Below are 16,530 nucleotides of genomic sequence, written 5' to 3' on the forward strand. Positions count from 1 at the left end.
ATTTTTAATCTTTAAAAGCTAATAATTTCTAGAAATGGATTATCTTCTAATAAATGCTGTTATTTTAATGATGGTACAAAGTTGTAACTGCTAAGTTACCTATTGCTGTGTACTGGCTATCTGTAGCTGCTCTGCAATTCCTTGTAGCTGCCCTGGCTCCTGCATCATTGAACACACTCAGTTTAGGACTCAGAATCTGGTGCTGGAAAGGATAAGGAAATCCTCTGTGAATCATCTAGGAAACCTCCTATTTGACTGAAACAATAGTGGTTCCTGTGATTGCTGCTTTGTGTCATTTATTTTCAGCTTAATCAAAACAGTATGACAGTTTACATGTATTTTTAGTTGATAAGAGATCAGCCTGTCTTTAGTCTGTCTAACTTTAAAGGAAGACATCAGCAATGGTCTGAAGCCTCTCTTAACACAGACAAATGAAAGCAATGTTCTTTTATGAGGCCTTTTTAAAGACAGGGTCCCCACAGTGTGGCCTGTGAGCCACATCAAACTGTTACTGCTTGTTAAATATCACCTCTGGTTTGGCCGTATGTGGTGTGTCCAACAGGCTCTCAGGTTATAGGAGGAGGTGTTGAGGATTTTATTCTATTCTGTGAGAACCTGGCCTGTCTATAAAAATGTTTTGGTTGCTGTTCCAGCATCATCCTGATAGAACGTAAGTGCTGACACTTACTATGCAGATGATACCTGACCCCTTGCCATATTTTTCCCTCAGTGAAGTTTTCACTCTGCCCCTTGATTGCCGTTGTCCTCCACTTTGAATATTAGTCCAAAACATTCTCACAGATATCAGTAACTAACTTAGCTTCTTGAATTACATCAGCTCCCACAGAGATTGCTTGGCTTTTGAAAACAAATCTATATTCTGTCCTGCATTAGTGTTTCTTACTTATTGCAAATAAAGCCATGATGTGCCCTACCTAAGTTACTGTAGACCTTTCCTAAGGCTCTGTGTGCCCAGGCACATTGACTTTTGTTGAAAGACCTAATTCCAGTCAATGGAAACACTGCACAAGGGTACAGAAAGAGCCTGAATGCTGTAAGCACAGGCAGGGAGGTCAGCCCATTCACTATTAGTTAAAGGATTGCATGGGATCACAGAAGATTAAAAAGAATGAAACCTGTGTATTTTAGACTAGACAGACACATAGTAAGCTTATGTTTCAGTTGTTTTGTATTGCTTTTTGTTACCAGCATTCAGTATTCTGCTGTTAGAAGATGCTGCTTATTCCCAACTCCAGGAGCATTTCATAAGCATCCAGAAATACAGAAAAAGAAATACAGGACTTGCCTAAGCCAAAAATATTTGCAAATGCTTTGTCTGCTCAGACCTTGTCTGTGTGGCAGTTCCTCAGCAGGAAGGCTGGAGGGCAGTGGAAGCTTGCTTTAAACTAAAAATAGCTGTTACACAGAGCTCTGCAGCAAAGTGAGATGTGAAGAGCAAGTGCTGTGTTCTCAGAACAGAATGGATTTTCTTCTGTTAAGGGGTTGTGGTGAAGGATTGTTTCCTTAGGGTGATGTTATATTCCTTAAATAGAGTCTAAAAGAGGCTTGCTGATACCAAAATACTTCATTTTGAAGAAAAAAAGCAATTACCCCAAATTGCTCACCAGTCTAAAGAGAGTGCCTTTCATTGGCAGACGTAAATAGAAGTTCTGTTTTTTAAAGTGAGTGTATGGCTTTATATTTGCATCTGTATAGGTCTGTCTATATTGTGTATATATGCATTTGTATGTACATCTATGTGTGCACCCACATATAAATGCACTTATAGGTGTACCTATGCATGCCTGTGAATTCTATATATGGACATACAGAAAGAGATGGAAGTATGTGTAACAGATACTGAAGTGTTGGAATATTCGTTAACTTCAAATGATGTTAACATTAGTTTAGTTTAAAACTTGATTTGAATTAGAGATGGCAACCCAAAAAAGACTCATTGCTCCCTTAGCATTAAGCTGTTTTTCAGGGGTATTGCTTAGCTGAGTCCCTGTGTACTCCTTAGAAAAAGTGCTCCTGTTCCAAATACATTAATTGGGAAGCATTTCTGTAATAATGTCTGTGTACTGCAACTTAAGATTTGGAGGATAAGGCCATACAGTTGCTAGCAACTAAATTTGATCTGTTTCAAGATTCTGCATCCTCATCAGTGAGGTGATTGACCTTGTATGTACTGTTAGTTTTCATCATGTGAAGTGAAATGTTTTAACTCAATTCACGAATCAATGTTGAATACTATTTTTGTAGTGTATCATTTCTTGAATTAAATCTCCTTCAGTGACTTACTCTGTTAAACAGTCTTGTTTTTCATTCCAATGCTCTGTGTACTACTTACAGTTACCCAGATTTCAAAATTTCTTAACCTGTTTTGACTTAATTTGTTATGAATTCTCTGACAGTGTCCATACAGTGTTTAAGCTGATGCAGTCTCCTATAGTTTCTGTATGATGGTGTATAAGTAAGGAGTTGCAACAGTAATCAAAGAGCAAATATTTCTGCAATATTTTCTCTCAGACATTAGCTGCGTGCTGTATTGGGAAACTCATTATGATTGCAGTTAATTTAGCATTAGGACATCACTAATCGACCAATGTAATGTACAGAACTAATTTTTCACAGCTCGGGGACAAGAATCATTACTTCAGCTTGTCACTAAAGCATTTACTTGACTTGCTTGATTTTAAAATTATCATTATAAAATAAAGGTGAATTAACAGCGCACGTTCCAAGCTAGAATGAATTAGTCTCTAATAGGTAGTTCTTGGAGTTTAGTTGTTCTTGTTGCACTCTAAGGGAAGATGTGCCAAACCTTGAAATTAGATTCTACTCTCAAATAATCTGCTTTCCAATTTATTGAAATCAATGAGTCAAACATAAAATAATTTATTTTTATATTCAAAGCTTTAAGCCATTTTGTTTTTACAAAGCTTTTCCCCTCCCCATTACTGTTTTTAAGGATTTGGTGAAAATTCACAGGAATCTAACACAGGACATCAATGATTCCATTGTTAACAAAAATGATCAGAACCTATATCAAATATTTATTAACTACAAGGAAAGGTAAGATTTAAGGATTCTTACTAATTGTGCTGATATGTGCTCAGTTTGGTATTTTACTGTATTTTTATTTGATGAATATTTCTGAAACAGGGTTAAGTTCAAAGTAGCAAGCTAGTTTTGGTGTTTTGAGGGAGAAGTCAAAATGCCACCTATTGTTTTATGAGCCCTCACTCTTGTTAGCCCAGCTTTGCCAATATTTCTACTTAGACAGGTAACAAATATATTTTTAAGGAAACTTAAATTTTACACAGCACTTTTTTCATGCATATAATGCCAGATATTTTATAACATGTACTAGTACTGTTTAGGAGATAAAATAAATGATACTTCTTAGGGATGTTTCAGATTCAAGAACACAAAAGGTCATAACTGGAAAGAAGAGGCAGCATATGTAAAAGAGAAGAGAGAAGAGACCATGGTCTTGCTTTACCCTGAGTCAGAGGTGTGATAGTAAAGCAAACACCCTTTGCCTTCAAGCTTTGAAAAGCAGCCAAGCTGATAACAGGATAGCTGTGGCAATATGCCACACCCTGTGGGCTAATTGCCAATTTTTTACCCACCTTTTCATGTTGTTCCTTCTGCCAGCTCTGAACTCAACTCTGTTGGACTCACCAAATGAATTTATACGCCTGTGGTACTTGGCTGAAAACCCTTGTTCTGTTGGCTACATTGCTGACCTACCTTAAAGTAACCTTTGGGATTTGGTTGAAAATTAAGTAATTCTGGGAGGAGAGTCAGACTTGAGGGAGCTAACTGGGTTTGCTTCAGGGTGAAGGAGGATTACTGCAGTAATAATTAGTGTGTGAGAAATTGGACAGCAGCATCCCAAGAATGCTGGATGGGACAGTTTTCCAAGGGAGGAGGGTGTCCCAAACTGCCCAGAAACAGTCCTGCCTTCAGAGACCCTCTGTCTCAGTTTCTGGTTTGGAGCAGCACACAGTTATTTCCCAGGCTGTTACACTTTCTGCTGCTGTAGGAGGGAATCAGGGGAGAAGGAGTTGTTCTGGGAAATGCTTATCTTTCTAAAGTTGTTCTGAAATGTGAAAAGAGGAACAAAGGACGCTGAGAAGAAATACCAAGTTTATATTACTGTAAAAAGGGAACAGATGTTGATGCAGTGTCAGAACCATACAGTGGTTAAAAGTAATCCAAAATGGTAAGTTTTAAATCATTGTCATCACCTTATTGTGAAAAAAAGAATTAAATAAAAGGGTAAAGGTTAGGTGAGAGAAAAATAAATTTAGGACACTTAGTTGAAGGCTCATGGGAATCCACCAAAAAAGGTTTGAAGCATACAGAAGAAATCACCTCAAGAAATAGATGAAAAGGTGAAAGAAAGGAGCACTCTTGGCACTGGGACTAGCAGAAAGAAGCACTCCACAGGGAGAGGCAAGAAATTCCTGTTGTAAAACCAGGCTTCTTCAGGAAGCATTGCTTCACTTGACATCTATTGAAAATTTCTTGAGATTTCATACACTATTATTTTGATCTGAGAGCTTAGACCTGATAGAAAATGTTGGTGATAGATGAGTATGGATAACCTACAAGTTCTTTAAAGGATGGCTGTAATTAATGCTGTTAGGCCTGTGCTCCAGAACTTACTCATTACAACCATGGAAGTCTACATTGCTGTAAACACTCTAGACTGTTGTGTTCAACAGAAAATTTGCTGCTTTTTCTTGAATCCTGGATTTATCAGAACATATTTATATACAGTTAACTATTAAAGGAAAATGCAATGGTTTTAGACTATTTTGAAAGTAGAGCAAAACTGTTCTCCTGGATAGTATTCATTCATTCATGTTGTCCATTGAACACATGCTTAAATTCTACCCTATACAAGCAGTGCTTGTATAGGCACTGCTCCTTTTGAAACAAGGATTGTGGAAAAAATGATCAAGGGTTGTTCTTAAATAAATAAATGTTCCTTTCATTCTTTCTCTTGCTTTGATTTAGGTTGGTTATTTATGGACAGTACTGCAGTCAAGTGGAGATAGCAATATCGTGCTTAGACAATATCTCTAAGACAAAAGAAGACGTTAAATTGAAGTTAGAGGTATCAGTATTTTTTAACATGTATATATATGTATGCACCTTATACCATGTATTTCTGTGACTATGTGCTGCTTTCATTGAAGTCAAACCTTTATGATGATGAAACTATCTGGACTGATGAGTCTATGTGTTTCCCTTCATTCTTTTGGAGTCTCTGATCAAATGAAAATGTGCTGCATGCACTAAAGTGTACCTGCTGATCCTGAAGTGAAGGGAGCTTTGCCCCTGACATTAGCAGAGTTAGTGTTTTCTCTCAGGATGTGACCATCAGTGGTACCCTTCCATTTATCAGTGTGTCTCAGCTGGAACACAGAGTTGCAGGATTAACAGGCTGGGAGGGACCTGTAGGCTGCCCAGGCCCTTGTCCCTTGGCCTCAGGGTTGTCTGCCTTGACCCCGTGGTGCTTTCTGCAGAGCTGCTGCCCGTCTGCTGAGCCCTCAGGGTCAGCGTGTCCCTGGCTGGTGCCTGTGGGGTGAGGGATGCCACCTTTGCCTTGCTGCCTTCGTGTGAGGCTTGTGCTGAGCCTGCCCCGAGCGGTGCCAGCTGCACCCTGGGCTGTGCTGCCTGCAGCCCTGCTGGGCTGTCCTGGGTCTTCTGCTGCTCATCATTGCCAATGCCACTGAAGGGGAGGGGGCCTTGGACAGAGCCCTGAGGAGCTCTGGTTGCAGTTGTCCCTCAGGTGGTGCAGGAAACATCAGTCACTGCACTTTTTGCACCTCATAATTCAGTCAGTTTCTTATAGACCTAGAGCATAACATCCCAACCTGGATATTACTCTGCTGTGAGAGATGAAGCCATGGAAAATTCAAGGCAGACTGTCCCCACCCATTTACAGATCCAGTCACTTAGGTCAGGTGTTAACTTGTGGTAAATCCATGTTGGATATTCCCATATGGCTTCCTCATGTGCCCACATATTGATGCCAAGAGGACTTGCTCCACAATTTTTGCAGTGAAGTGCTGAAGTGAGACTGACTGACCTGTAGTTTTCATGATTGCCTTTTGGGGGTTTTTTGCCCCATAGGAAAATATTTTTTTTTAGTTGTAATGAAGGCCTAGTTTCTGTTGCCTTTTTTCTACTCTTTTATGAATGTTGAAACATCTGAGAACATGTGACTAAATGCAGGTTACTTTCGCTTTTTTTGGTTTTGTCTTATCAACTGTTTTTCTTCATTTTGTTGCTAGTATTTATCACAAGCTTAAGATAGTTGCTTCTAGGTCACTGAGTTTTCATATGTATCACTGGAATAGGTTTATTTTCTAGCCCTATTGTCTTATTCTTTCTTCTGCTTTGAACTAGGAATGTTCCAAGAGGGCCAATAATGGGAAATTTACATTGCGGGATCTCCTAGTGGTTCCAATGCAAAGAGTGCTGAAATATCACCTACTGCTCCAGGTATTTTATTTTTGAAATTTAAGGGGGCTGAGAGAAAAACTGTGGTTGTTTATCATCAGTGGGTTGTAAAAATGAAAGCCAAATGTCTTTATCAAAGGAAGGTGATTGATGCTTCCCTGGATTTGTTAAGAAATAAAACTCAGTCAAGTGCAGGGTTTCTCCCAGAGATAATTCCTTAGAGCTAAAGCATATCTGGGGAAAATAAAATAAAACATGATTGTTTCCTCAGTCTCTGGACCTTTTATTGTTGGTGTGTTTAAATTGGTTAGTAGTACCAAACCATAAGCATGGTACTTGGAAATGTGAACCATTACCCTCCAAAAGAGGAAGCTGGGCCATACATACAGCATACTTTTAAGATACTTCTTTGCTGTCATAAATTGCAATTAAGCCATATTTATTTTGAAATGCTTCTTGTTATAACCCACAAAGCATTAGCTTTTGCAGTTAGTCCTGTAATAAGGGTGGAGAGTCTTATAAATTTAATTTGATAGCTGTGCCAGGAGACTCATTAGTTCAGCTGAGAAGAAATGTATTACTATATTAGACTGTCAACCTGCTGATGCTTGTAAAATGTCATTTTAAAAAGATCTGCTACTTATATATGGAGCATAATTTTTACTCTGCAGAACAACATACATTTTGTAATATCAAATTTTTGAAATACTTCTGTAAATGAGTCATCAATATTTTGATCAATGCAAAATTGGAAAAAAAGCAAAATTAATGGTACAACTTCTTAAAAAAACTTATGAGATACGACTCATGATTTTATAGTCAACCTGTATATTGTGGAAAGATGATATACAATGTCACTATGCTCTGTGTAACAATATCTGTTGTACAAGAAAAATATTTTAGACTTGGAAAGAAAATGAGTGAATTATTAGAATTGCAATGCAAATATAAGTACTAATTATTATTAATTGTAATATGAGTATTAGAAATACTATTCAATTTCTTATGATTTTACTAAGTTATCTGAGCTGAAATGTATAATTATTGCCTCAAATTATAAAGAAGAAATGGCCTGTTTCCCCAAGAGGTTGTTATTCTGCTTCATAAGGCCCCAAAAAGACTCAGTATTTTCCATATAGGAAGTGGTTAAAAGAGTTCTTTGAACATGTAAACTTGATTTCAGTATGTTTTTTGAGTCAGCTTCCTCTTAGGTATGATGAGACAGTGACTTTTAAGCTGTGCACACTTCAGCTGAAATTTTACTGCCAGCCTGGATCCTTGTCTGTGGAAAAGTGTATGCTTTGGAATAGGATGAAATACCATATAGCAATGTGTAAATGAACCTGAATGTTGTTTACCTGGGCTTCCAGCATGCACATACAGTAATGATCTGATTTGGCAAGTTTTAAGTGCTAGACAGACCAAATTCACTTATTGTGATGGTTCATTAGCAGCTCAAGTCAGTGTTTAGGCTGTGCAGCAATGATTCCTAAACCCTTGCCAATTAACTGTTTGCAATAGTCCCCACTCACTGATAGGCTGCTCACTCTGGGCATGAAAATGCCTATTCTTGGGCTGTGTTTTCTGGCTTTGGCTTCTGTATTTTTTGGGGGTGAGGATGAGCAATGATGATTTCAATTTATAAAAATGACAAACAGTGGGTGGAAAGTTTTAACTGCTGTGTCCACAGGAGCTGGTAAAGCACACTACTGATGCCATGGAGAAGGCAAATCTAAGACTGGCACTTGATGCAATGAAGGTGAGTAAGGCAGTGAAGTATAGATGTCTGTTGGTGGTTAGAATGGTAGCTCAGAATTCTATTTCCTGGAGGAGATCATGTTCTTCACAACATTTCAAACATGTTTTCACCGGTTCCTGTGAGCTTTGTATGTCATGGCAAGTATAAAGTTGAGGGTTTTGCTCAAGTCTAGGAAACAAGTTCAGTAGTTTTCTGCAGAGGGCTTGTGAAATGGAACTTCCTCATTTTGGGTTACTTTTGCATCTGCTGAAAAACAGGTGTTTGTCATGTTGATCTTGCTTCTGAAATTTAGGAGTATTTCTACTACTGTAAGTCAATTTCAATCAAGATCAGTAATTTCCTCGAGAGATGGAGAGCTGTCTTTGTTTACAAGACCTTTTTATGTCATCTTAATATGATCTCTGTGGCATTACCTTTGAAAGCAGTAGTCTCTTTCTGGAGGTAAGGTACCTGTCACTGTAGATTCACCTGCAAGTGGTACAAACAAATGCTTTATAGAATAACTGTGCTGCCTTGTGAATAAGGTAATATATTATGTGCTTTGCACAGCTTCAGAAGCAAAGCACGGCTCTGCTTCAGTTGCCTTCATGGCGTGAATGGTGACATTCATGTGCTGGAATTGGGAAGGTTTTTCTGTTCTCTGTGGAGAAAGGAGCCAACATGACATAAATTATATCTCCTGTTGTAAGCTGTATGGTCCACAGTAGATGCTGAAGTCAGACTAAGTTAGTTTTGGGTCACACAGCTGTCTCATATTTTGTGGCTGCCTTGAATGCCTGGAATACAAACCAGCTCACAAATGAGATTTTTAGTTCCCTTCTTTTGTTACCCATTTTTGTGCAGTGAATGTAGAGGGATGGGCACCATGATAATTTCCCTCGGAGAGGTGCCTGAAAAGAAGTGGCACAATGTTCATCCATCTAGTGGCAGGCCATGCATCCTGGTTGCTGCTAATTGGCTTGGAAAACAACTCTGCTTTATATTTACCCCTGCTTTTTCTTTCCAATTTGCTGGTTTTCTTCATTGTTGGTGTCTGTTGGATGTAAAAATCAAAGAAATCACCTGCCAGAGTGGCTGTGGCAGATATGCACTGACTGGCAGGCTGTAACCAAACAAAATACCACAAATTCTCACCCCCAGCCCCTCCAAACCCACAAACCCCTGAGATATGAGTGTCTTTCCTTAAGGTTGCAGCATTGTTCCCATTCTGATTTACTGTAGCCCCTGGTATTGTAGTAAAAATAACAGTGTAGCACTGTGTTTAGCTTTGAAAAACCCCGGTGTCTCTCACCAAGAGAGACAAAAAGAAAATGTCTTTGGAAAAACTGCTAGCAAAGGGGTACTGCCCCCCAGGAAAGAAAACTCTTGGAAGGATGATGCTGTTGGATTTCTTTTGGCAGCAAGAAAGGAGGTTATTTAATTGCTAACCCAAGCCTTTTTAAGAATGACGTGAATGTATCCTGCACAGATCCATTTGGGAAGCTAACATAATGACTGCAGCTATTCATAGATTTTGATTAAAAACGTCTTGGGGAGAAGATGTGTTTTCCTCCCACCCTCCAAATTTGTGACCATACTGAAGGGATACTGTGAAAGCAAGTTAGGAAGATCAGAATGCCTTCTCCAACTGCTGCTCTCAGCATTCCTGACCCTACCAGTTACCTCTTCTGCTCATTCCTCATCTCTAGCCATAAACACAGAAGCCCCAGCAAATTGTCACTATTACTCAGGCATCTTCAGAGCATTTTAAAGGTCTTAGTGAAATGTGTACAGTACATGTTCTGGTAAAGGGCACAATAATGATCTCACCCTGTGACTTCAGGTAGTATATCCCTTCAAAAGCCCCTTTTAAAATCTGCTGTGTAATGGCTTCTCTCTGCTGTGCAGCAGTAAGAGCAAGATCCCCCTACTGGGGCTGTAGCTTATAAGCACCCAGGTTTATGATTCATTTACACCTTGCATTCTGCTTTTCAGCTGCCTTATAGATGTTTTCTGCTATGTTCTCTATTTATCTTCTATTTACCTCCGAGGTTGGATGTTGACTGCTTTTTCAGTAGTGAGCTGCATGAATTATGTTTCCATCTTTAATCTTGAAAATAAAAGACTAAGAAAATTCAGAAAAAACCAGCTCTTTTTAAGAATTCATTACTTGTTTCCCTCTTTCTTGATAGTAAGTTCATGTTTCAATAGATATCATGAAGAGCGTTGTAACTATTATTAACAAATGCAGACACTTTTTTCCTTCTTTATTTAGGCATACATATTGTTAATTCTTGAACATCCAAGAGATTTTCAAATAAAATTACTAAATATGTAGATAAGACAAAGATAAAATTAGAAATAAACTTGTCAAAGTAATCCATTACAGCAGTCTGTTATAGAGAAGTTATTATTTTCCTCTCTTTTGCTGTTGATACTCTAGGACTTGGCTCAATATGTAAATGAAGTAAAGAGAGATAATGAAACACTTCGGGAAATTAGACAATTTCAACTATCAATAGAGAATTTGGTACGTGATTTTTAATTTACATATAATTTTAAAATCACTTTTGATCAAACATATTGATGTATTTTATCCTCATTTCATAGGATTTTATAATATTCTTGGTAATATTTAAGTAGAAGTATGTTTTGCTTCGTTTAGAATTCTATTAAAGTACATAAATCTCACTGTTCTGCATGTTGGTAGTTAGATATGTAAGTGTACAGTGACTCTCAGATGTTTCTGTAGTGGGAAAATCTTTCCCATTTCAAGACCAAGATGAATGGGCTGATTCTTTATAGTATTTAGTGTATGTTAGTAAGGAAAAGATGTTTCCTGGTGTGAGAAGTCCTTTACGGGAGTAAAAGGAGTGAGTGGTCTAACATTTGAATGTGTTGCTATTTTCACACTGTTGCTGTATGGAATCATACATTTTACTTCTATTTCAGAACCATTCCCTCTTACAATATGGCAGACCTCAAGGTGATGGGGAAATACGGATAACAACATTAGACAAACGTGCAAGGCAAGACAGGTGATGGCATAACTTGTGGTGTTGGCTATTGAAACCTGTGAAGTAACTCTTGCTAGATTGGAGGTTGGCTCACTGATTCGTGGGGGCTTTCCATTCCACTGGGCATTCACAGAATCTGTCTGCCACTGTGAGTGTGCAAAGTGATGAATGGAAAATTAGTTATTGTGTTATTGTCTGAGATCACTAAGTCCCTTACAAGGAGTTGGTCTTAAGCAAAAGTACTTTAAATGTTGGTTTTATTAGCCAGTAGTTTAGTTCTTCATCTTCAAAATTTTAAGTGCCACTGGCAAAAGTGTGTAAATTAGGACTTTCTGGTGTTAGCTTTCTGGAGTGATTTTAACCATCTCTGTATTGTATTTTCATAGGCATATCTTCTTGTTTGATCTAGCTGTCATTGTTTGTAAACGGAGAGGCGATAATTATGAAATGAAGGAAATAATAGATCTTCAGAAATACAAAATTACAAACAACCCTACTACTGATAAAGAAAATAAGAAGGTAAATATTTGTTGTTAATTCGTGTAAAATGTTTACTTTTAGCAAGAATTTGAAGCATTTTGTGGGAGTTCAAAATGTAAGTACAATTTCTTTAAGATGCTTTTCATTTTAAATATAAGCTGGCGTGAATATTTAGATTTCAACTTTGTTTATTTTGAGGTAATTTAAATGTTTGAGTAAGTCATTCTAAGGGAACACAATGAAGTAGTCTTACTGTTCCCAAAATTAATGAATTAAGGAATATACAAATGCTTTGTTATTTTTTTTAGGTTTTTTTTCCTTCTTTGTTCTTCACAACTGATGACTTTTGTATTCCCAATCTTCTTATGCAGTGGTCTTATGGCTTCTACCTCATTCATATCCAAGGTGAAAATGGTTTAGAAGTTTATTGCAAAACTAAAGACTTAAAGAAAAAATGGCTTGAACAGTTTCAGATGGCTCTGTAAGTATATTTTTATTAAGATAGAATCACATTCATCATTCATGTAAGAATTTTGCTTAAACTATACTGAAATTTTTTCATGTTTTAATACAGTCTAGTTATCTATTTTATTTGATATTCTGAGAAACAACTGATTGACATCTTCATCAACAGTATTTCCCTGAAATTCCTCTTGGAAAAGGAAGAGGGCACTGTAGGCTATGCAGTATTTTCCAGCCTTGATGCTGAAACTGTTGTAGTAATGCGGTCTTAAGCAGCCATGAAGAAATAATAATTATATTAACAATAAATATCAGAACAGTGACATTTTTCCTATCCCATTTTAATTTTGACTAATTGAAGTATGTTTTTGAAAGGTGATGCTGGTGGTTTGGGAGGGGATGCTGGCATCTTTCCTAGGAGGTTTTATCTAATTTATTAGTTAGCAGCTGAATCAAGTTGCTTGGCATATTAGATTTAGTTTCAAAAGGCTGATTTCCTTTGTATGTTTTAAAGTGAGAGGAGGTTGCTTTAGACTTCTTGAAAAGTAAGTGTTCAGTTGCAGCACTGCAGATTACATTATTGTTATGCAGCATGAACTTTATTTCCATTTCTGATTCTTGTCAGAAAGACAAACATGATTATTGACACTTTGGGTATTGTGATTAAATTTAAAGCACGCACAAGGGATTTGGATGACAGGTAATGCTTGCTTTATGGCAAGAAAAAGAGTGAGGGGGAGTGAGAGGCTCCCAGTGAACACAGCATTAGCAATGGTGGGTTTGGACATGGTTGTAAAGGGGTGTGGATTCAGGAAAAAGGCTATTGTGAGCTGAATTGAGTGAAACCTCCTCAAAAATTATGTATAAATTTTTAAAAAACCTCAGTATGATGAGTGTTAATGATATAACAGAAATATATGGAAGGAGAAGCTGAGCTGTACAGATACAATAAAGCCTGTTTACTAGATTTCCCATCTTGCTGATTTTTATTGAAGCAAAAATGACATGTGTTTTGGCAAAAATTTCTGGGTGGCGTAATTGGGGATGGAAGGAAGTATTTATTTGCATGTCTACCTCTTTCTGTCCCTCTGCTCTCCCTGCTGTGCTTTGTGTAATATCATAATTATATTTACTTAACATGTGTGTGAGAAGTGAGGCACTCAGACTTATCAGCTTCAGCAATGTGACTCTTCATCACTCTTTAGGCATCCTGGCCCAGTGCCCCAAAAAACCAAATAAAGCAGAAGTCAGGCAAGGAGCTAAGAAGAGTGGGAAGAGCACTATGAATTTTTTTTTAACCAATTATTCCCAGCCATGTCTATGGTTGTGTGCAGGACCATTCTCCCCTGCCCCTCCTGGTGTTGCTGTGTGAGTGCAGCTCTGCCCTCATTCAGTGCTGGGCACCAGCCAGCACTGCTCAGCTGTTGGCAATGTGCCTCTGTCACAGGGGTTGTGGCTGCTGCTGGCCTGTGGGAGCAGAGCAGGCGGAACCTCTGTGCTTGGCAAGTGCTGCTCTTTCCTCTCTGGCAGATAGACTTGGTCTTTGAAAATGGGTGGTGGTGCCTTGCATGGATGTTTGTCCTTCTTGTAAAGCCACACCTCTAGTTTAACCTCTGTCCGTGTGGTTGAGGCACCGGGGCTGGAGCAGCAGCATCAGGGCTGAGGGGCAACATGGTGCAATGGCATTATTGCTTTATCCTTTTTGGAGTTCTCATTGCTTATCCCCAGCTCGGTTACATGGGCTTGACGTCACTGCATGTTTCCCTCAGCATCTCTCCCAAAACATTCCTTGGTGCATGCAGCAATGATGATCTTCTAGTGCATGGTTAGACACAAGAGTTGGTATTTAGGAACAAACCAAGCTGAATGTGTGGAATGGTCTCTCCATTGGTTTCATTTGTAGTTTTCAGGGTTCTCATTGTCTACTGTATAGATTTTTTTAAAAGATTTTTTAGATATTTTTCTGTTCTGAAACGTAGCTGTGATTGAAATTGTGCTCTTATTCATTGCATTCAATATAATTACTACTTCCATGGGCAAAATACTTCTCATTACTTAAAATTTTACAAGACTGCAAACCCAGCACAATTCAAGGGGTGAATAACTTTGGGTTTTGATTATCAGAAGTGATATTGTTTACTGAGTTCCAGACAGAAATTTCAATGCCTTTGGGATAGCAGTGTGTTGATCTACTACTTTGTAGTTTGTGCAAGTGTTAATCGAAGAACATAATAAGAGAACAAACTAGGATCTCTCTTATTATTTTTAAAGTAAAAATTAACCTTGTTGCTACTAGAACAGACTAAAAGGCATAATTATTTCAGCTAGGCTGTAATTTCTCTTTTTGAGGGGGGGAATGTAGATGTTTATACTGGTGTATGAAACAGTGATGATAGTTTAGTTGCTGAAAAAGCACTATTGTTGAGATGCTGGGGTTATTGAAATTCCCCAGATATGGGGAATTTATTGATGAAGTATGAAATAGAGGAGAACACTGCTTTGCTGGCTGGACTTGATTTAGGTGCAGAGGGCAGGAATACATTAGGCATACTTGGTATGGAAAATCCCTAAAGGAAGGCTTGATGAAACCCCAGTGCTATTTCCAGAGTGTTACTTTTCAGAGTAGTAAATTTCTCTTGGAAAGCTAATTTCAAAAACCTGTGAAAATATTCTACCTCTTAGCCAGCTCTGTTAGTGTAGTGTGTGGTGAGTTTTGTTTTGAGGGAGGTTGAAAATGCTTGGTTGCTGGTCATAGGAAACTGAGTAAATAGTTTTTATTTATTTAATTTATTTATTGTTTTTATGGCAGCTCTGTTCCCACAGTATGTATTTGTTGTTTTCCTGAGACTGTTGCTTTATTTAGAAAATATATAATATACCAAACACCCCGATTTCTTTTTCTTCTAAGAATTTCATGGTTCTTCTTGAGGTCTCTTAATACAGCACATCCTTATACAACAATGATACTGTGGTCTGGCTGCATTGATTTTGATGCTGTTGACCTAGGCATAGTAATACTCACAGCTGCTCATTTACCTATAGATCCCCAAAAAAAGGTTTACTGTTTACAACCCAAAATTGCTGCTTCTTTTGGAGTACTGGGTTTTCTAGATCACAATAAACTGAAGCAGGACACTGGGGCAGCATAGTTAATGTTGCAGTCAAGCTCTTAAAGTGGAAACTCTTGTTGGTGGATTGGAGAAGTTTTCTTAAAGCTGTCTGTCAGAAACCACAGAGGATGTTTTAAGAGGAGCCATCATTGCCAGTGTCTGAGTTCTGCCTTGATGTGCCTCTTCTCTCACTGCTGTGAATGCACATTCTGCATGCACAGGAGGGTGTAACCTGCTTATTGCCTTGGAAGAGATGTGGGGCATAACTGTGACTGTGGCCAACTTGAGCAGTTGCTATTTTTTTCCTGCTATTTTGGTATTGTTCATAGCAGTGGATGATGCAAGGGTAAATAAGCATATTTGCAAACATAGTGCTGCAAAGACTACTGTTACCAGCCATGGAATGTTTAAATTTGGTCTAGCGTGTCAAATAGCACTGGTTTAAATGCAAAGTCATTCCATATCCAGAATAATATTGATGGAAGTGTACAGCCAAATTACTGTTCCCATTCAGCCAAATTAGAGACATCATGTATTAAATGAAAGTTTGTCACCAATGTGATAAAGTGCATGGTTTATTTGCCATAACTAGGTCATTTAAAACCTCAAAAACTGATTGTGCGAGACACAAATCTTTTATGTTTTCTAGTAGCACATCTTGTCTAATTTCTTTCCTCTCCTATTGAAAACAGCAGAAAAATCGGAACAAATAAGTAATATTTTCATGTTATTTGGCTTATGCTAAAAGGTGGGAGTGTTGATTGATATTTTTGTCTAGAAAGCTCTTCTACATATGCTTTTTGATTTTAAAGATAATTATTTTTATAAGTAGTTGGCAAATATTTGTGTCAATGAATTTATGCTAACCATTCTTTTTATAAAGAAAATACTGCTTGAAAGGTGAAGTGTCCCTCCTCTTTTGTATGCCTATGTATGTATTCTATTTATGTACCTCAGTTATATTGGTACTTAGTTGACTAATTACAAGGCTTAATTTCTTATTAAAGAGCAACTGCTTTTCTCATCATTGTTGGTAAGAATTTAATTTTTCTATTTTCTCACGAGATGATGGAATAAATAGTGAAAGAAAATCTGTTGATTGTTGCTATATCTGTCTCATGCTGACATTTAACACTCCCTTCCATCCACTAAATACTTTGTGTGTAGTTTGTTTCTTGATCACAGCAGAGCATGAAGCAGGTGTGTTCTCCTCACCACAACAGTAGAGATCTTTCCC

At 37.9% G+C, this 16,530-nt stretch overlaps 1 protein-coding gene across 2 annotated transcripts in view; it reads left to right on the plus strand.

Moving 5' to 3' along the window:
• The window catches only part of VAV3 (vav guanine nucleotide exchange factor 3), a 147,447-nt gene that overhangs the window by 58,497 nt on the left and 72,420 nt on the right, over positions 1-16,530 (plus strand). For both annotated transcript variants that reach the window (XM_064719563.1, XM_064719564.1), the window contains exons 8-15: positions 2,975-3,078; positions 5,035-5,134; positions 6,433-6,528; positions 8,177-8,245; positions 10,668-10,754; positions 11,177-11,262; positions 11,628-11,760; positions 12,093-12,202. In XM_064719563.1, the coding sequence (XP_064575633.1) occupies positions 2,975-3,078; positions 5,035-5,134; positions 6,433-6,528; positions 8,177-8,245; positions 10,668-10,754; positions 11,177-11,262; positions 11,628-11,760; positions 12,093-12,202 (785 nt within the window). The remainder of the gene's footprint in view (positions 1-2,974; positions 3,079-5,034; positions 5,135-6,432; positions 6,529-8,176; positions 8,246-10,667; positions 10,755-11,176; positions 11,263-11,627; positions 11,761-12,092; positions 12,203-16,530) is intronic.

Source organism: Zonotrichia leucophrys, chromosome 8, assembly GCF_028769735.1.
Source record: "Zonotrichia leucophrys gambelii isolate GWCS_2022_RI chromosome 8, RI_Zleu_2.0, whole genome shotgun sequence".
NCBI classification, from domain to species: Eukaryota; Metazoa; Chordata; class Aves; order Passeriformes; family Passerellidae; genus Zonotrichia; species Zonotrichia leucophrys.